Below are 21,298 nucleotides of genomic sequence, written 5' to 3' on the forward strand. Positions count from 1 at the left end.
ATCTGAACCGAAGAATGCTATTTTGTGAGAAGTACCTCGTAAGATGTGTAGATGTTCATTTTTCGATAAAGATTGTTTCGAGCAATGATGTTATATTTACATTAATTACTGTAAATGTAACTCTTTATTATTTAGTTATGAGTCCTTAACTTTGCTTAAACGAAGCAATATCTACATTGTCACAAAATCCTTAAAAATTGTACTTTTCAGTTTAATTTTTGTTTTGTAACACGAGTTTTATGATTATTACTAAAGGTTTGGAGTATAGAAATCTAATTTCATTTCAGTCATGGATATTGTTTTTAACACAAATATCACATGATGACCATAACTAGTGGGGATCAAATAATCATATTACGAAGGAAAATCATGCTACCAGAATTTATAATATAGAGTGGTTTATTACCCACTTCTTTGAGGTTTGTGTCACAATCTTTCGTGTCATTCTTTGAAGAGAGTTTTGAATAAAAGGAGTTTGTTTGCAGCAGTATGTGCCATAGTAGTGTAAGAGCCTAGTTTGATGAGGTTTTTCCAAATATGTGAATTGGAGGAAGAGCTTCATTTGAATATCTCCCGCGTTCACCGGACCTCATAACACTGAACTGTTTTTTATGGATACTGAAAGACAAAATTTAGGGTACAGATACTTAAAAACAAAATTTTGGGCACAGAACCAGAGACGTCCGACGAATTGACACCAGCCGTTGAACGAAAGGGTTTCTTCATGTTTGTGATAACATTTCTTCGCTTTATCAGCAGTGCTTGAAAACAGAAAGATCATCAAATCGAAAACCGGCATTCATGAAAAGAAGTAAATTCTGTCCTGCAGATCCTATTAAATTTTGAAAATGTAACGTATTTTGATAAACACTACCTTTATAATCATTCAATGTATGTAGACATTTTTGGTACCACCTCTCTCTCGCCCCATACACACATACGCACGCACACATATACACATACATATTCTTATTTGTTCATTTGTCGTTGTCCACGATGACCAAGGACATCACATGGGTGAAGAAGACGGGGCACGGTGATTCCGGCTATGGCCAATCACTCCAATGCATGCTCGGAAAGCTCTGCTGCAGGTCAGGCATTGGTGATCTGCTGGGATTGAAGGCGAGCAGTTGGCCCTGGACTTGCGCATTTCGCGTTTTTTTTGTGCTCCTGCAATTCTGTTCTCTTTGTTGGCAGTTGGTACATCTTCACCAGGCTGTGAGGCTTTGAGTATATCTTTGAAGCGCTTTTTCTGTCTACCTTGCATGCGCTTACCTTCTACATATACACTGTAAAACAATCTGTTAAGGAGTTGTGTGTCAGGCGATTCAACAAGTTTGCCTGCCCACTTGACTTGCGTTCTCCTCAGCATCATGTAGATACGTGACTGATCAGCTCGAGAGAAGATGTCCATATCTGGGACCTTGTCTTTCCAGGTAATTTTCAACAGCTTTGTAAGACAGTTCATGTGGAAGTAGTTTAGGTTTTTGGTGTGGCGTTCATAAACCGTCCAAGTCTCGCAGGCATACGGAAGAGAAAGGTAATAAAATTACTTGATACACCGTCAATTTGGTAGCTTATATATATATATATATATACAATTAACAAAATGGGATACAACTCCAAGGCTGTGAAAGATTTCAGAACATTTAGAAAGACAGCTGTTTCCGGGATATCTTATATATCCCTTATATCCCTTCATCGGAAACAGTGCGAGAAAATGGTCAAGCAATAGTTATTCTGGAGAAGATATGAAATAGAGATTGAAGTAGGGGAATGAAAACAGACGTGAGATTTGCAGAGATTTTGCAGATACAGTATCCCTGCATATCTCACGCCTATTTTAATTCCTCCACTTCACTCTCTATTTCATATCTTCTCTAGAATAACTATTGCTTGACCATTTTCTCGCTCCATCTCCGATGAAGGGATATATAAAATATCCCGGAAACAGCTGTAAGACTTTCTCTTTATAAATGTCCATAGCACTTACTCAGCATTACCTGACACCTTTGGATCTTCTTGACACCATTGCCTCTCATAACCTATATATGTATATATATATATATATGTGTGTGTGTGTGTGTATGTGTGTGTGTGTGTGTGTGTGTGTGTGTGTGTTTATTGATAAATGCAGAAGATGTTTAACGCGACTAAAGAATATATTTAAATCGTCATTGCAAATGTATTATATAATACTAGCACTATGACCCGGCGTTGCCGGGTCGTAGTGCTAGTGCATGCATATACAGCTGCGTGCGTGCGCACATACACGCGAGTACTGTCCAAATCCCCGACCAATCACATATAGCTAGCTGGCGTTCAATTGGCGTATCAAGTTTCATGCATTTTGATTGGGTTTTGGATAGAAAATTCACAAAAATGTCATTTATATTGATTTTTTATTGCCTTTACAGGGTGACTGGGGAAATGTAAAGATGTAAAGCACTAAGCCTTGCAGACGGCTCGACGGACTCTAATAGCAACTAGTATTCTATTGACCCCGAAAGGATAAAAGCCGCAGTCAACCTGGGCGGAATTTAAACTCAGAACGTAAAGGCGTACGAAATGCTGCTCATCAAATTTTCCGACGAGCAAATGATTCTGCCAGCTTACCAACTTAAGGAGAAATTAAATATTAACTTTATGAAAGAGAAAACAGTACTATACCCAGTATTAAAATTGATATCAACAGGTATTCATCAACAAGCAGACATTAAACATGTTTGTTAAACAAAATCATTAGTTTCGTAAATTTATTTTAAAATATACTGATTTAAAAGTGAAACAATTTATTATAAAGAAAATAACTAATTGTATTAAAAGCAGCAACTTTGAAACGTAATGTATAATATATACTTGAAATATATGCCTTGTTTAGATTTTGTTTCAGGATATGATTATGTTTTGTCATGAGGGATTTATTTGGTCACTGCACAAAAGCGATACTCCCTCTGACTTTGTATTATATATATATATATATATATATATATATATATATATATAATCATATCCTGAAACAAAATCTGAACAAGGCATATATATATATATATGTATATATATATATATATATATATATATATATATATATATATATATATATATATATATATATATATATATATATATATATATATATATATATTATATATATATATATATGCCTTGTTTAGATTTCGTTTCAGGATATGATTATGTTTTGTCATGAGGGATTTATTTGGTCACTGCACAAAAGCGATACTCCATCTAACTTTGTAACATCATACATATATATTTATATATATATATATATATATATATATATATATATGAAACAGTTCTAGTCCTGTAGAAGCTCCTTCTATAAAATAATATTAATATATATATATATATATATATATATATATATATATATATATATATATATATATCGTGACGCATATTTGCCATTTGAATATGGCTAACCCATAAGGGTGGATGCTACTGTAGTTTGTAGCCCCAGGAAGATATCTCCTCCAGCTGGCTATAGACACACTATCTGTGTCCTCTCAGTATTTGTGAAGGGGAGTCATCCTCCCGTCTTCAACTCATGATACACACATACCCAAGTTTCAAGGTGTTTACCTTCATCAGCGTGTGACAATCAGGGTTGTCGACGAGAAGTCAGATCCCTTCACAAATACATATACTTTTTCCAGTGTCGATTGACACTGATATTGAAAAAGTGAAAATATATGTATAAAAGTGAAAATATATATATATGTATGTATATATATATATATATATATATATATATATATATATATTAACAGTTATCGCCAAGCTAATATGGCAGTCTATAAATATAGGACGAAAGCTGCCGTTGATTAGCTCCAAAAGGCCATCGCCTCTAGCTAGTTATATGACACACGAACCTGTGTCCATTATAACCTTCGAACAGTTCGAAGGTCAACTCCTATATATTTAATATCTTATTCATTTAACATTTTTGTATTTTAGAAATCCATTACGCTTATACTGCATATCTAAAAACGATAATGCGAAACTCAAAGTAACGTCTTAATTACAAATATTATTAATATTGAATTTACAAATGCAGTGAACTGGCTCTGTGTATGTGTGTGTGTGTATGTATGTGTGTGTGTGTGTGTGTCTGTCTGTGTGTGTGTGTGTGTGTGTGTGTGTGTGTGTGTGTGTCTGTGTGTGTCTGTGTGTGTGTGTGTGTGTGTGTTTCTTTGTGCTTATGATCTGTCTGTCCCCTCTAACGTTTGGAAATGATTCCTGGTTAGAGTTATACAGAACAAGTCCTCCCTAGAGATATAATTCTTCAGAATTTACCACCATATATTTCGAGCATACTTTGGCCTTCATATAATCACTATAATCATCGATTTGACCAGTCAAGTTGGGGGTTCCAAAAGGGCCTATCAGATTTCAACTGAGTTTTTAGAACAGAAGTATTTGAGGTGGTATCAAAACGTTCTAGTCATGTTTTAAAAAAATAACTTATTTACCTAAGTATTAATATCATCTTCTTCGAAATAGTCACCTTGCGCAGGAATACCCCAGTCCAGCAGTATTTCCAATTTTGGTATCCAGCCTAGCAGTCGTTTTCCATAAGCGAGTCGAGAACCTTCTATGTTTCACTCTGAATCTCCCCAACAGTGTTAACACGGCGATTTTAAGCTGCATTTTAATCTTGGGGGAAGAGATGGAAGTCCGCAGGTGCTAAATCTGACAAATAGGATTGGTGTTGAAGAGATAACACGTTGTTTTTGACGAGAAACTTACAAGTAAGGAGAGATTCGTGGCAGAGTGCATTGTCGTCGTGAAGAATCCAATTCTTCACGCTCCACAGATCCGGTTGTTTTCGCCGAATGTCCTCCCATAGACGCTTCAAAACGTGGTAATAGAATTCCCGATTCACGGTCTGGCTATGAGGGACGAATTCTCGATGCAAACTATAGGGGATGAAGAAAAAAGGATGAGCATCGACATGAAGGATGGGTCATTAGCAGCACGCTGACAGAGATTTTGAGATCTTCAAAGCCAAGTACTTTCTACTTAGTGGTCAGCAAACGGGGTACGAACTTGGCAGAGATACATCAACCCATACGACAGACCTATACGGACCCATATGACAGACCAACAACATCAGAAATGCCGTTGATTGTCCTCCGACGATTCTCATGCACAAGCCGGTGAATTTTTCTCCACATTTCTGGGGATATCACTCGTGACAAATCTTCCAGAACGCTCATCATTTTACAACGAGATTCTTCCGCTTTTGAAGCGTCCGTTCCACTCAAAATATTACGTATGACTCATTGCCTCGTCGCCGTAAACTTGCCGAAGCATATCCAAGATCTCTGTAGCAGGCTTCTCAAAGTTAACGCAAAATTTCACGTTGGACCTTTGTTTCTGTCAATGACAAAATTGCAGACTACAGATTAAGCGTGATCACAGAAACGCTAATTTCACAACTTGTGAATACAGCGATGTCACTCGATACACACTGCCTTTTGAAGGTCACCGCTAGCTCTCACTGGGCACGGAACTGTGTGTTGCCGTCTGTTGGCACGCTACAAACTATTATTGTAACTTTTTGATACCACCTCGTATATAAACATATTTAAAATAACAGCGTTATTCTAATTCATGTGTGTGTATGTGTGTGTAATTGTGTGGGTTTGTGTGTGCGTTTGTGTGTTTTCGTTTTAAATATCTTCTCAAACATAATTTGAAACGTTTTCACAACGCGTTTTCTCTAATCCCAATAGATTCGTTTGCGAAACCTATCCTTAAGACATTATACGCAATAATTCCTATTAAAATACATGCTAGTATTTCAATATGTGAACTTAAAGGATTCTGCTAGAATTCAGCCACTAAATGATTTAGAATCACCTAGATTTAATTACAGGATCTTAAAAGGAATGTTGTATGTATATATGTATATATATATTATATATGCGTATATATATATTATATATGCGTATGAGTGAATTTGCGTGTAAATACATATATATATATATACATATATATAACCACTGACGACCATTTCTTTTCTTTAAATGTTTGACTGGTTACCAAGCTGTCTACTCTTATGATATTTATTTAATGCTTTGAAAACTCTTAAAGAATTATTTGAAACAGGAATAACCAGAAGACAGAGGCAGTTAAAAGAATCGCTAACAACATGGCCCCGCGATTGTTGTTTGTAATGTTGGGAGCTGTATTTTATTTGGGGATGACAGCCAATGGAGAACCTAGACAAGTAAGTCAATTTTACAATAATCGTTTCAAAGAAATCTTTCTATCATTTAGTGTTTTTAATTTTACAGTATTTTCTGAGGGGAGAGACTTTCTATTTAATATCTATTTCTTTACTACACACAAGGGGCTAAACACAGAGGGGACAAACAAGGACAGACAAACGGATTAAGTCGATTATATCGACCCCAGTGCGTAACTGGTACTTAATTTACTGACACCGAAATGATGAAAGACAAAGTTGACCCCGGCGATATTTGAACTCAGAACACGAAGACAGACGAAATACCTATTTCTTTACTACCCACAAGGGGCTAAACACAGAGAGGACAAACAAGGACAGACAAATGAATTAAGCCGATTACATCGATCCCAGTGCGTAACTGGTACTTAATTTATAGACCCCGAATGGATGAAAGGCAATGTCGACCTCGGCGGAATTTGAACTCAGAACGCAGCGGCGGACGAAATACCGCTAAGCATTTTGTCCAGCGTGCTAACGATTCTGCCAGCTCGCCACCTTCTTTCTATTTAATATCATAGATCCGATCATTTTATGCTATCAATTTTTATTGCAGATTTTATTTCGATAATTAGTGGAGTTTGGAAACCTTTTGGTTAGTATTGGCCGAAATCGAACTCGCGTATTGTAGCTCTAGTAATATTCTGTTATTATAAAACGTCGACTTTTCAGTCTTATATTTGCAGTTAAATGTTGAATAAACCATATCAGATTATGAATCCATTGCCAAACAAGCAAGAAAATAAGCGCTTTATCTCAACAACTGTGCATAGTAGCAATATTTAACTAATTGTTTGTTTCATGAATATCTGTGTAATGTAACTCCGCTTTCAAGGTTAATTACTTTTGATAGATGAGAGCGAATACATCTTTGGGTGTTTTTATTTTGCAACCTAATGTCATCTATTATTCTTCCCGTACTATACTGATTATTTCAGAAAAATCATTCTAATACACATTTACAAAAGATCGTGTTAAAATTCTTTATAAGTTTCACTCTTTTATTCTTCTATTTGAAATATAAAAACAAACGTTTACTAAATTTAATACAATCTAATTATCAATGCATAAGCATTAACGTTTCACTCGACGAAATGATATTGTTTCTTTGATATTTTTTACAAAAACGTTCGGTTAATCTTGTGAAAAACAAAATGTCCGTATATTTTATTACAGATATTTCGTTTACTTCAATCACTCGAGCAGCGACTGCTTCAGGACTACCTTATAGGCTAAACTGCAGCACCTGGTTCAATGGGACATATTTGTCGACCGACACCCTGTTCGTTGATAAGTGTACACACATTAAAGCTATTTTGCACCTAGTTTTCTCAGTGTAAACATTACAGATGTTACTATGGATATACTACGAAGGAATTCAAACTGCACTCGCTTTCTTGTCGATGCAGTGCAGGACGTTTCTCGTTCATCATTTCACACTGAAAGATGTAATTAAAAGGAACGTCGACGACAATTTTTTTTTCCTCGTCACAACTGGAACTTTTTGACTTCGACCACACTGATGACAAGCATACAGTCAAGACGATTCGTTTTAAAGGGTAGGGAATAGTTGTTGATCTGAAAGCTACCTGTTGTGACACATTCTTCAGTTCCAAGTTATTTCCTTAAACCCTGGTGCTACTACAGAGTGACAGAAGACGGACAGAATTCTTTTTGCGCCAATTGCGGGGCAGACCTCTGGCGTCATTGACGCTCGGACTATACTTTTCATCGGTAGATCTGTTGTACTTGAAAAAGTACCGGCTGCGAATATCACTAATCGTTCTTCCAAACAATTCTCTGGCTATTCTATCGTCATAGTGTAGTTGAGATAAAATTCAACAGAAAATTTAGTGTTTATTTCTTTTATTATGTTTTCTCACGATATTTACAATTATTTGTATATTCTTCTTGTTTTCTGAAATATAACTTCATATAATTTGTTCTTTTTATTTAAGTTCCATCAAACTCGAATTAAATTAGGATCACCATTCTTTCTTGTTGTAATAACACCATTTGTTGTTTAAACACACTTGTTGACAGATTGATGATAAAAGGCGTTCCAGCCATGAACATCACATCTCGTTCTATTTAACGTGTGGTACATGTACTGATTTGATTTCTGCTACGATCTCCAGCTTTGATGTATGATCGAGTTACTCAAGAGTGTATTATAACACAATATTAATAACAATATTTTGTGTGGAAATATGGTTTGTTGTTTTGATAAAACAAATTATTTTTAAAAGATCAGGTTTTCTTCTCACAACAGATTGTTTCACAAATTGTTTTTATAACCTCCATTACAACCACCAGCCCCACCCACCACCACCATTATCATCATCATTCTATGATGCCTGCGAGACTTGGACGGTTTATGAACGCCACACCAAAAACCTAAACTACTTCCACATGAACTGTCTTACAAAGCTGTTGAAAATTACCTGGAAAGACAAGGTCCCAGATATGGACATCTCTCGAGCTGATCAGTCACGTATCTACATGATGCTGAGGAGAACGCAAGTCAAGTGGGCAGGCAAACTTGTTGAATCGCCTGACACACAACTCCTTAACAGATTGTTTTACAGCGTATATCTAGAAGGTAAGAGCATGCAAGGTAGACAGAAAAAGCGCTTCAAAGATATACTCAAAGCCTCACAGCCTGGTGAAGATGAACCAACTGCAAACCAAGAGAACAGAATTGCAGGAGCACAAAAAAAACGCGAAATGCGCAAGTCCAGGGTCAACTGCTCACCTTCAATCCCAGCAGATCACCAATGTCTGACCTGCAGCAGAGCTTTCCGAGCATGCATTGGAGTGATTGGCCATAGCCGGAATCACCGTGCCCCGTCTTCTTCACCCATGTGATGTCCTTGGTCATCGTGGACAACGACAAATGAACAAATAAGAATATGTATGTGTATATGTGTGCGTGCGTATGTGTGTATGGGGCGAGAGAGAGGTGGTACCAAAAATGTCTACATACATTGAATGATTATAAAGGTAGTGTTTATTAAAATACGTTACATTTTCAAAATTTAATAGGATCTGCAGGACAGAATTTACTTTTTTTCATGAATGTCGGTTTTCGATTTGATGATCTTTCTGTTTTCAAGCACTGCTGATAAAGCGAAGAAATGTTATCACAAACATGAAGAAACCCTTTCGTTCAACGGCTGGTGTCAATTCGTCGGACGTCTCTGGTTCTGTGCCCAAAATTTTGTTTTTAAGTATCTGTACCCTAAATTTTGTCTTTCAGTATCCATAAAAAACAGTTCAGTGTTATGAGGTCCGGTGAACGCGGGAGATATTCAAATGAAGCTCTTCCTCCAATTTACCTATTCGGAAAAACCTCATCAAACTAGGCTCTTACACTACTATGGCACATACTGCTGCAAACAAACTCCTTTTATTCAAAACTCTCTTCAAAGAATGACACGAAAGATTGTGACACAAACCTCAAAGAAGTGGGTAATAAACCACTCTATATTATAAATTCTGGTAGCATGATTTTCCTTCGTAATATGATTATTTGATCCCCACTAGTTATGGTCATCATGTGATATTTGTGTTAAAAACAATATCCATGACTGAATTGAAATTAGATTTCTATACTCCAAACCTTTAGTAATAAATCATAAAACTCGTGTTACAAAACAAAAATTAAACTGAAAAGTACAATTTTTAAGGATTTTGTGACAATGTAGATATTGCTTCGTTTAAGCAAAGTTAAGGACTCATAACTAAATAATAAAGAGTTACATTTACAGTAATTAATGTAAATATAACATCATTGCTCGAAACAATCTTTATCGAAAAATGAACATCTACACATCTTACAAGGTACTTCTCACAAAATAGCATTCTTCGGTTCAGATCATCTTCATTGAGAACATAAACTACGCTTGTGGTGTAGCGTTTTCAGTGACAGTGCTTCAGAATATAATGGATGTTTGATTATGAAATTATATCTCACTCCACGCGTGATGCACCGATTTCTTAAGCTCTGGCAATACGTTTCTAGTGCCATTTCTTATTTTGACTGCTCGGAGATGGATGTGCGCGTCTTCCGGGATTTTTCTTGAGGACATAATGATTAATTCCATCTTTCAGAAATTTATTTGTAATTCAAATGACAGTAGGTGTTTGAAACACCCTCCCCCCCAACTGTTTTCGAACTTCGGCGGTGTTTTGAAACTTTCAGTAGCCCTTATGGATAAATTTCCTTCGTTCCATGCTTAGTCTGACACTTTTTATTTTTTTTTTGTTTGTAATGGGTTAAGTGTAAACAGAAATAAAAATTCAGTTACCAGTTGTTAAAAATGTGTTTACGTTTTCGAAGTACCCTAAATATGTGTGTGTACTTATGTGTATGTGTGTATGTATGCATTACTTTCGGCGGGAAAAATACAAAGTTACATACTTTTGAACGTTCCTCGTATATATATATATATATATATATATATATATATATACTCCTTTACTCCTTTACTTGTTTCAGTCATTTGACTGCGGCCATGCTGGAACACCGCCTTTAGTCGAGGAAATCGAACCCAGAACTTATTCTTTGTAAGACTAGTACTTATTCTATCGGTCTCTTTTTGCCGAACGGCTATGTTACGGGGACGTAAACGCATCAGCATCGGTTGTCAAGCGATATTGGGGGGACAAACACAGACACACAAACACAGACACATATATATACATATATATATATAGAACGGGCTTCTTTCAGTTTCCGTCTACCAAATCCACTCACAAGGCTTTGGTCGGCCCGAGGCTATAGTAGAAGACACTTGCCCAAGGTGCCACGCAGTGGGACTGAACCCGGAACGATGTGGCTGGTAAGCAAGCTACTTACCACACAGCTACTCCTGCTCCTAGCTACTTACCACACAGCAACATATACACACGCGCGCACGTACACGCACACACACACATATAGTCAATTCAAATAAAGAAACAATTCAATTAATCGAATAAAAACGGACAACATGTCGACGTGCATACGAAATGTATTATTAGCATGACGCTCGGTAAAAAAAGAGTGTGTTTGACGCTTCGAGCATAGCTCTTCGTCGGAAAAGAAAAAGTGAAAGTCCAAAGAAGAAAAACAAATCGCCAGCAGCACGCGTGTAGTTAAAATGCTGAAACATTTCTTAAGTCTGTCCTCATGCAATGCACTGCAACTGCATATGTACATCCGAGTGTCCGCTACAAGGCGCATGTAGGGCGAAAAACGTAATATATTCATGTGAGGTGAGTACCCAGTTTAACACACTCACCTACATAGGTTGCTCAACCTCCTGGAAATCCAGATACTACAACCACCGGTCCTCGCTGAAACATAGACATAAGGCTAACAGCACCTCCCTTTCTAAAAAAATTTGGGAATTAAAAGACAAATGCATAGGCTTCAAACTCAGGTGGTCCATCATCGGATCAGCTGCACCTTATTTAAATAATAGAGCAGGATGCCAACTATGTTGTGTAGAACTCCTGAACATCTTGAAATTCAAAGACAAACACAATCTTATTAACAAAAGGTCAGAGTTCAAACCATCCTGTATACACAAACTTATTAATACTTTCAAATACTACAAAGCTTAGGTTATTATACCAACTCCCCCATGCAATTTCCTCCCACCCGGTGCAACCTGTCGGCTCCAGCACATCCCGCTTTCCTATATGTGCGTGTATATGTGTATGTGTGTGCGTATATATATGTATGTGCACATATGTGTATGTATATGTATATATATACATATATGTGTGTGTGTGTGTGTGTGTGTGTGTGTGTGTGTGTGTGTGTATGTGCATATATGTTTCCCTGCATTTTCCTCCTATATATACACATTTTGTCTCCCATATATGTCTTTTTTTCCCTACATATTTCTTCTCCTACACCCATATCCTTCCTATATAGTCTCTTTATTTCCCTATATCTATACCCTTTCACATTTCTAACTCGGATGTTGAACGCACACCGCCAAACTCCACATCCCACCCTTCCAATTTTCAGTTCCCCCCGCCCGCCCCTACGTGGGCACCTTTAACACACACCTCTAACTTTCAACCACCTTCATCTCATGTTAAACTTTACCAGATTATACTTTTATTTTATTTTATTTTTATTTTTACTTTTATTTCGCTTTATCCTATTCTACTTCGCTTTACCTTTATTCTCATTTTTATTTTCATCCCTTATCTTAATTCTTATAATTTTTATAATTTTTATGTTTCATTTCTAACTTTTACATTGTATTTCTTATTTTATACTGTATTTCTTACTTTTATTTCTAATTTTTACTCTTACCCTCATTCTTACCCCTAACTTATCGCTTTATATATCTATATATGTCTATTTTTTTGCTTATCCCTTATTTACTTACCTATGGATCCGCTTTATGATTATACGAGCGTCCGTGTACGTATGTATACGTATACATATGTGTACATATGTACGAGTAAACATCTACGTCTGGATGTGCATACCCCGTATTTCTTTACATTTTTTTACATGTTTTCTTATATTCATATGTTTACACCTATTTGTATACATCTTTTAATATCTTATAGCTATACCCATATGCGCGTATGTCTCTGTGTGTGTATGTGAGTGTATATGTGCACGCACATATGGACACACAGCCGTGTGTGCGTGCACGTGTAGACGTGAGTGCGTGATTCTTTACATACTTTCTTATATACATCCTTTAATATCTTATATCTAAACCTGGAAGCGTGGGCATATGTGTATGTGTATGTAAGGATGGACGCACGTATGTATATATGGGTGTGTACACGTATAATGTCCGTGTATATTTGCGGATATTCTGTTGTATGTATGTATATATACGCGCGTGCGTGTGGGTGTATGTGTGTTTATGTACATGTTTACACGTGAGTGCGTGTGTATGCTTATAGGCTTGGAGCCGTGTATGCGCGCGTATATGTGCGCGTGTATATGGGTGTATGTATCCATGATGGTACGTATGTACAAGATGACCAATTAATTCATAGAACTAGATTAAACGCTCAACAGCTCTGATTTACAACACACTAGGTCCCCAGACGACCCTGTTGATTTATTGACACCCAAAACTTCTACAACTAAATTTTATCAATCTCCTGACCACCATGTTTGGTCCGTAACCTCTATACATCCCTTATCTTTATATTTTTTTACATTTTTATCATGTTTATTCCTATTTTTATTTTTTTACTTTTTACTTTTATTTCTATTTCTATTTTTACTTTATAACCTTATGCCTTTACATTCATTTATATTTCTTTATATTTCTTTATATCCCCTTTACATCTCCTTATATCCCTTTATATCTTTATATTTTTCTATACTTACACTTTTTATACATTTTTTATCCCTCGTCCTGAATTCTCGCCCCTCCATCTTCACGTCTATATATGTATTTATTTATTTACATTACTTCAACATCCAAATTTCCTCATTCTACATTGAGAGAAGAAAGAGATGGACGCTTCAATTCTATGCTGTTGCCGCATTATGTCGTACGCGAATGAGAGGATTTGCATCCCCAACCAAGAATTTTTGATGTAACACATGTCCTTGTGGAAGCTGTTGTGCGCGGCTGAAGAAGGCCACAGACATACATTATGCATTGTTATAAATCTGTCAAATAAAGGCCCGAAACATATGTACCGCTGAATCCTTGGCATCATGTTTTTATTTTGATCAATTTATATATATATATATATATATATATATATATATATATATATATATGAAAAAAGAAGTCAAGATAGAAAATGTTAAAATATTTTTATAAAGAACATTTCAGTACCGGTTTCAGTCATTTGAGACCTTTTCAACTGTAACGATTAAATAATTAAATTTAGAAAAATTAAAAGAAAAGTTTTTTTCAAAAGAATATTTGTATAGTGTTCAAATATAAGTGGCATTTTCCTTGTTTCTGCCTTTCTCTGTACTCTTATTTACACTTGTGGGTTCGAGGTCGTTGTGAATTCTTGGTAGGGAAGAAAAAGAAGAAGAAGAAGAAGAAGAAGAAGAAGAAGAAAAGAAAAAGAAGAAGAAGAAGAAGAAGAAGAAGGAGAAGGAGGAGGAGGAGGAGGAGGGGAGAGAATTTGGGAGTGCCTTGATTGTTGTGTTTTGAGTGGTCAGGGCGGCTAGCAGTTGCTGTTCAATTCATGAGAATATTTCTATGAAAGGTTTGTTTATAGAATTTGCATAGGTGTTATACTAACACACACACATATATATATATATATAGTAATATATATTTATATATATGCATATATATATATATACATATATATATACATATATATATATACATATATATATATATATATATATATATATATATATATATATATATATATATACACACACATACATATATATATATATATATATATATATATATATATGCATATATATGTATATTCTGTAGGTATTGGGGTATCATTACATTCTACGTGATAGTTGTGTTAAAAACGATATCCATGACTGAATTGAAATTAGATATCTATACTCCAAATCTTCAGTAATAAATCATAAGAATCGTGTTACAAAAAAAAATGAAACTATTAAAAGTACATTTTTTAAGGATTTTGTGACTATGTAGATATTGCTTCGTTTAAGCAAAATAAAGAGTTTTATTTCTTAAAATATAGACGACCACGAATAAAATAAAATGGCTTTACTTTCGTAACTTATACAATGATATGTTAGAAACTTAATCGACTGATAAATTAGATATTTGCGAAATAGGGATATATATTACCATTTGAACATCGACTTTTTATATATGTGTGTTTCTCTGTATGTGTGTGTATACATACATATGTATTAATGGCTTGTAGAGACGCGGTATTTCGCTATGCAACCATAATATACTATAAAGTATATTAAATATTTCTATAAGCCAACACCGTATTCTACTACGTTAGCAACATCCCTTGTTAAGGTTATCTATACAGATATTCTATAGAAATATTTGCCAGGACTGATTTTTGTTACGTTTCGCATCCGAGACGTTGGATGCAATCAAACAATGAGAACGAAGATAAAATATGGATAATGTTTGTATTTGCCATTGGTTTTGACATTATTTTTGCCCTTTCATCAGCCAGTTTACATAAGGGAAGTTAAAATCGCCCATCACCAATATGTTCTTGGAGTTGTATTTTTGAAGAAAGAACTTCATTTTGTTGAAGCACTATTCAAATCACTGTAAATGGGTTTATAGAGACCAAAAAAAATAATAATGTAATTAACCTTGTTGGATAAGGATTTTTATGTATTTATACACCCTTTTCAAGCCTTGCCAGGCTCATCGGCCCGGTTTCCCGGTTGCTATGGCGTATGTGTTCCCCCCAGCTGGACGGGACGCCAGTCCATCGCAGCGATACTCAAGAAACAAAGAAAGAATGAGAGAAAGTTGGGGCGAAAGAGTACAACAGGGGTCGCCACCACCCCCTGTCGGAGCCTCATGGAGTTTTAGGTGTTTTCGCTCCATAAACACACACAACGCCCGGTCTGGGAATCGAAACCGCGATTCTCCGACCGCGAGTCCGCTGCCCTAACCACTGGGCCAATATTGATATGGATTCACAATAGCCACTGAAAAAATATGTCCTTGGTATCCATTGCAAAAGCATCATGAAGAAAAGTCGCTGTTCCTCGGTTTTTTTTTTCGATCAGTGTAATCTACACGGATGAGGGTGGCACTTTTTATTTTCGCGCTGGCATCCGTGTATATATGTACGTATACTTGCATTGCGCAAGTATATGTGTGTGTGGTGAGGTTTGGAAGGCTTGGTTAGAGGAGAAAAAAAGTAGAAAAGAAACAAAGAAAGAAGGAAAGAAACAAACATGTTGCCCGGCATGCTAACGATTTTGCCAGCTCATCAACTTAATGTTATTTAATACTAACATCTGGTTGAAACGTTATCACCCTAGGAAAAATTGCTTAGCAGCATTTTTGTCCGTCTTCTTGTTCTGAGTGAAAATGTCAACGAGGTCGACTTTACCTTTCATCCAATCGCGATTAATGAAATATATACGAGCAGAGCACAGTGGTTGATGTAATAGAATTACCCCATAGCCTTTTGACAAAATTTAAGACCAACTTTTCATCCAATCGCGATTAATGAAATATATACGAGCAGAGCACAGTGGTCGATGTAATAGAATTACCCCATAGCCTTTTGACGAAATTTGAAACCAATATTAATGCATTTGGTGTGTCGGTGAGCTCGCAGAATCGTTAACACGCAGGGGAAAATGCTTTTCGGTATTTCGACCATATTTTCTTTCTTTCTCTCTTTGTCCTTCTGTCTGTCTTCCTATCTTTTTGTTTTTTTTTTTCACTTTCTTTCTCCCTTTAAACAACACTCCAAAGACACAAACGTATATACTTACGCACACATACATAAATGTACACACACATATGTACATACACACAGACACACAGATACAAACAGATACAGACAGACACACAACATACACATATATTCGATCGTATGTGTAATTTGAAACGGCAAAGCAATTTCCCTTGAGCATTATTGTAGCATTTACACATTTTTTATAAACAATCTTTCTGATTGTTTATACACAATTTCTCAATATGCACGAGCACATTCACATGCACATATATACATGCATATATGCACACATACACACATACACACACAATATAAATATATACATAGAGAGACGCACATACATTGACGCAAAAGTACCATGGTGAAACTCTTGGACGTTGAGTCAGTTTGTAACTTCACCCAATTAAATGTTATGCATACATACATGCATACATACATACGTACTTACATACATACACACACACACACACACTTGTATGTATGTATGATTTTTCTTTGAGTGTAATTTAAGGTAGTTTTGTGAAAGTTCAAACCGATCGCTGACAAAGCGACAAAGCGTATTAAGAGATTTTCCGGTGTGTACAACTATGTCGTGGAGTGTGTGTGTTGTTTGAACTGTCGATGTATACAGCCAAGTGTATACATCTATTCACATCTAATTTTAGAAGGAAACCTTTTGGAATATCTTACTAATCTTCCCTGTGCCAATGACAGACTGGATTTGGCGAATACCTTCTGGTACTGACATGGGCTGTCCTTCTTACGGTTAATATTGTAAATATTCTTTGCAACTATAACATACCTCAGATGGTAGGTTGTAGATATTTTGGGGTATCTGATGATGATGTGAGCGATATCTTTCACCCTAGAACAGCAGAGTCGACATTTTTTATCACAATGTGAAGGTTTGATGGTATATTTGTCTCTCTCGTTTATAAGGGATTTAGTACCTATATTCTGTTCATGGCCAGCGAAGGCATATCCTTCTAGGTGGGATGTAATGTATCTATTGCAGGTCCAGGAGAGGCTACTCTTTTTATCAATGCTGTTGTTGCCCTCTAGCTTGCGAGGTGTGTACCCATGTATCGCTCTTTTGTTGGTATTTTCGGTTTAAGTAAGCCAGTTCAGTCTCCTTCGGATAGCATGAGACAGTTGTACCCGCAGAGTACTTCTACAGTAGTTCTCCAACTCTAAAGATGTTGTTACTCTCACTTTTGAGTATGGAATGTACTCAATTCTTTCCTGTCCAACAGCTATTGTGTGATTAATTCGATGTAACGTTGAATGGTTATTTGGAGTGACCTTATGCCTCTAGCGCCAGTACTTCGCCCATATAAATCTTATTGGTGTCACTGTTAATGTGGAAAGGGCTAGTAGTGGTCAGTTCCTTTCTCGATTTGATGTCTATGCTATTTCTATCATCGTGTATCTCTTCCAATATCCCAAATATTAGTACTAGCACTGGAACTGCAAAAGCATTGTGAGATATGGTTTCGTTAGATTAAGACAGCTCTGAGTTCCATATTTTCCGGAGTCTACAGAAGTACTATTTTTTATTCTGGCTTTAAACACAGCACCAATGTATGCAACATTCTCATTGATTCCGAGATAATTTTAGCTTTCATCACTTGAGACAGCAGCAGAGATAGACAAGCTGTTGATGTAAATGCTCTCTGCTTGGTCGAGAACTTTTCCTCGATTGATATCGCATGCGAGCATTTATCTTGCCCAAAATTCATTCTTATATCTCGTGAAAATGTTGTAACTAGTTCTAATCGTCACTTGGTGTTGGTCATATTATCAAAAATGAGTAGGTGACATTAATTCTAATCTTTTCTGCATATTCCAGCACGTAGCCATGGCATTTTGTTAACAGGGCTGACAAGGAATTCACTGCCAGCACAAACAGTATTATATATATAAGCAATCATCCTGGAACATGTTTGTTGATAGCTTAATTCTGTTTGTAACAACAGGTGATGCTTTAGTAGTTGTCAGTGACAACTGTGTGGACTAAGTTACAATCAGTCTTTCAGTGGCATTTACTATAGTAACTAGTACTTTAGCAAGATCCGAGTAGATTGGAGCAATGCTAAACGACGTTTCTTCCAGGAATTACAAGTACGGTCTGGTGATCGTGAGCCCAACACCCTAACCACTAAACTATGTGACTTACCAAGTAAATGTGCTTTCTGAAAAAAATCAGAAAGGTATCTATGTTGTCTTTTTATTACTTCAAAACGTAAAGATTTATATTATATGTCTAAACATCTATTTTATAAGAAGATGAAACATAGATCGATTTTATCTGTGTGTTGCAATTTACCAATGTAAAACTTTAATTACATATATTCAGTGGATTTTCAAACCAGATCTCATCTCTTATTAACTAATGATCATTATTTTTTGCCGATGGGCACAAGTATTTTACTATTAGTATATTGTTAAAACTATATCTACAGTATTCTTCCCAGATCCTCTAAATGTTGTTTAACGGAAGAAGTTTCTTCATCATATCTCATCGATTTGTTTCTAATAGCAGCTAAGTTTTCTTCAAATCATAATACGTCGAGTTGTAAGAAAAGACATATTGGAATATGCATTCCTATATATATATCTAGCAGGATTGAGTGGTCCTGGCTGGAACGCCTCTAAACATAGGTTAGCTCGCACCAGAGATCATGGAGAGCTAAACATTAACACGCCTTTAAGTATGAATACTAATAGCTTCGGGTTGTTCGTAGTCACTCATTAAGACAACGTAATTGTAATTGGTTTTATACTCACCAAAATATAAAACCTGTAAGGGAAGCAATAAATATTTGCATTTCCTATGTGTGGCTAACTTTGGAAATATACACACCATAATGCTTGTCTTCTTCTTTCAAATGCCCTAATAGAATTAAATCTGACGATCTTAGAAGTTTATTACTCATCACGTAAACAAACTGCTTTAGGGATATTTTGTGTTTCTGCATAAAAGTTAACATCCAATAAAGATCTATTTAAGTGATTTACGATATTTCTTGGATTTTTTTTTCAGAAAGCAAGCCTGAAATCCGTTCATATAATCAGTGATATTAAATATCGATTTGCTACCACTCTGGTTTCCATGAAATATTATAACCCGTACAATTCTTCAGTCAGCGCAGACTTAAACGTACTGATGCCCCGTAATTCATTTATATCGAATTTTTCTATGTAAGTATTGTTCATTTTACACAACATATATTTCTAGTCTATACTACTGTCGTTTCTTTTATAGTCTTGGAAAACGAAGTTCTTTTGCAATAAGTTATCAAATAAAGTGTACTATGCAATATATGAATTTTTAGAAGTCTTTGGTTATATTATCATGTTTGATTAATGACCCAAAGTTTTGAAAATATAGATATAATATTGAAATAACCTCAATTTACTAATCGACTATTTCGTAAATTTAGAATTGAATATCTATGCTTTTTTACGTTAAAATGTTCTCCTTGGAAAGCAGTTTATAGTCCCAGGCCTCTTTTTCTAGTGAGTATCAACATTTTGCTAAGATTTTTTTATTTCTTTATTGCCCACAAGGGGCTAAACATAGAGGAGACAAACAAGGACAGACAAAGGGATTAAGCTGATTATATGGACCCCAGTGTGTAACTGGTACTTATTTATTCGATCCCGAAAGGATGAAAGGCAAAGTCGACCTCGGCGGAATTTGAACTCAGAACGTAGCGAAAGACGAACTACCGCTAAGCACTTCGCCCGCTGTGCTAACGTTTCTGCCAGCTCACCGCCTTTTCTGCATATCCTTTTTATAATTCCACATATAACTAATTCCCATAAATTCAAAACCTCCTAGTTGTTAGTGAACAGTGGTGCTGGAGCACAGCCTAGAATATCTGAAAAAGAATCGTTCACTGGAAAGTGTTTATCCATTACTTCGTTCTCTACAAAACATCGATAAAATATATAAAGAGGATATACTTTGGAGATTGCAAATTTTCATGCCTCCCAATATACAACAGTGCCATTAAACAAATACACTAATTCATTACTGCTCACACACTCACTTACACACAAGCTCACATACACAATAAAACCTATTTATATCATTTGTTAACTTAGACTATCAATCCTAAATATTCTACAAACCCAACCCAACGAGGTAACTGGTAAAAAGGGTATCTGTTCATTTACCTTTAAGCTTTAAGATTCTGTGACAGCTTCTCGCCAAATTCTTCTCTCTTTTTGTATTTCGATAAAACTGTATCTATGTAAAAGTTCGGGAGTAGACGTTTCTAACCTGTGCGTCGCAGCACAGAAACTTGCTGCGCATGGCCCACAGATGTACCATGAAATCTTTAGGAGAATCGTAAACTGTTAACATATTCAGAAAACTTTAGTATTTTGATTGTACGACACCAGTGACATCATTGTTCTAGAAAAAGCTACAAGCAGAGCATTTTCACTGAACTTGCCAGTTACTTATCTACAATTATTTCAGAAGTAACAGAGGACCACGTAAACAACTGCATCATTAGTAGGAAATGATCTACCAGATGTTTACTTCCCATGGTCTTTTCTTTTCGAGAACTGCATTGAAACCAGTGTTGTTGTACTTTCCTTCAGTAAAACTTTTGAATGTGTGGA

General features: G+C 35.9%; 1 protein-coding gene across 1 annotated transcript in view; it reads left to right on the forward strand.

Annotated features, from left to right (window-relative positions):
- The first annotated feature begins 6,039 nt into the window (after positions 1–6,039).
- Positions 6,040–21,298, forward strand: part of LOC115211864 (inter-alpha-trypsin inhibitor heavy chain H4-like) — a 241,022-nt gene continuing 225,763 nt past the window's right edge. Inside the window, exons 1-2 of the mRNA XM_036502852.1 lie at positions 6,040–6,256; positions 19,707–19,864. Coding sequence (XP_036358745.1) covers positions 6,179–6,256; positions 19,707–19,864 — 236 coding nt within the window. The 5' untranslated portion in view covers positions 6,040–6,178. The remainder of the gene's footprint in view (positions 6,257–19,706; positions 19,865–21,298) is intronic.

The sequence above is a fragment of the Octopus sinensis genome, linkage group LG5 (assembly GCF_006345805.1).
Source record: "Octopus sinensis linkage group LG5, ASM634580v1, whole genome shotgun sequence".
In the NCBI taxonomy this organism is placed as follows: domain Eukaryota; kingdom Metazoa; phylum Mollusca; class Cephalopoda; order Octopoda; family Octopodidae; genus Octopus; species Octopus sinensis.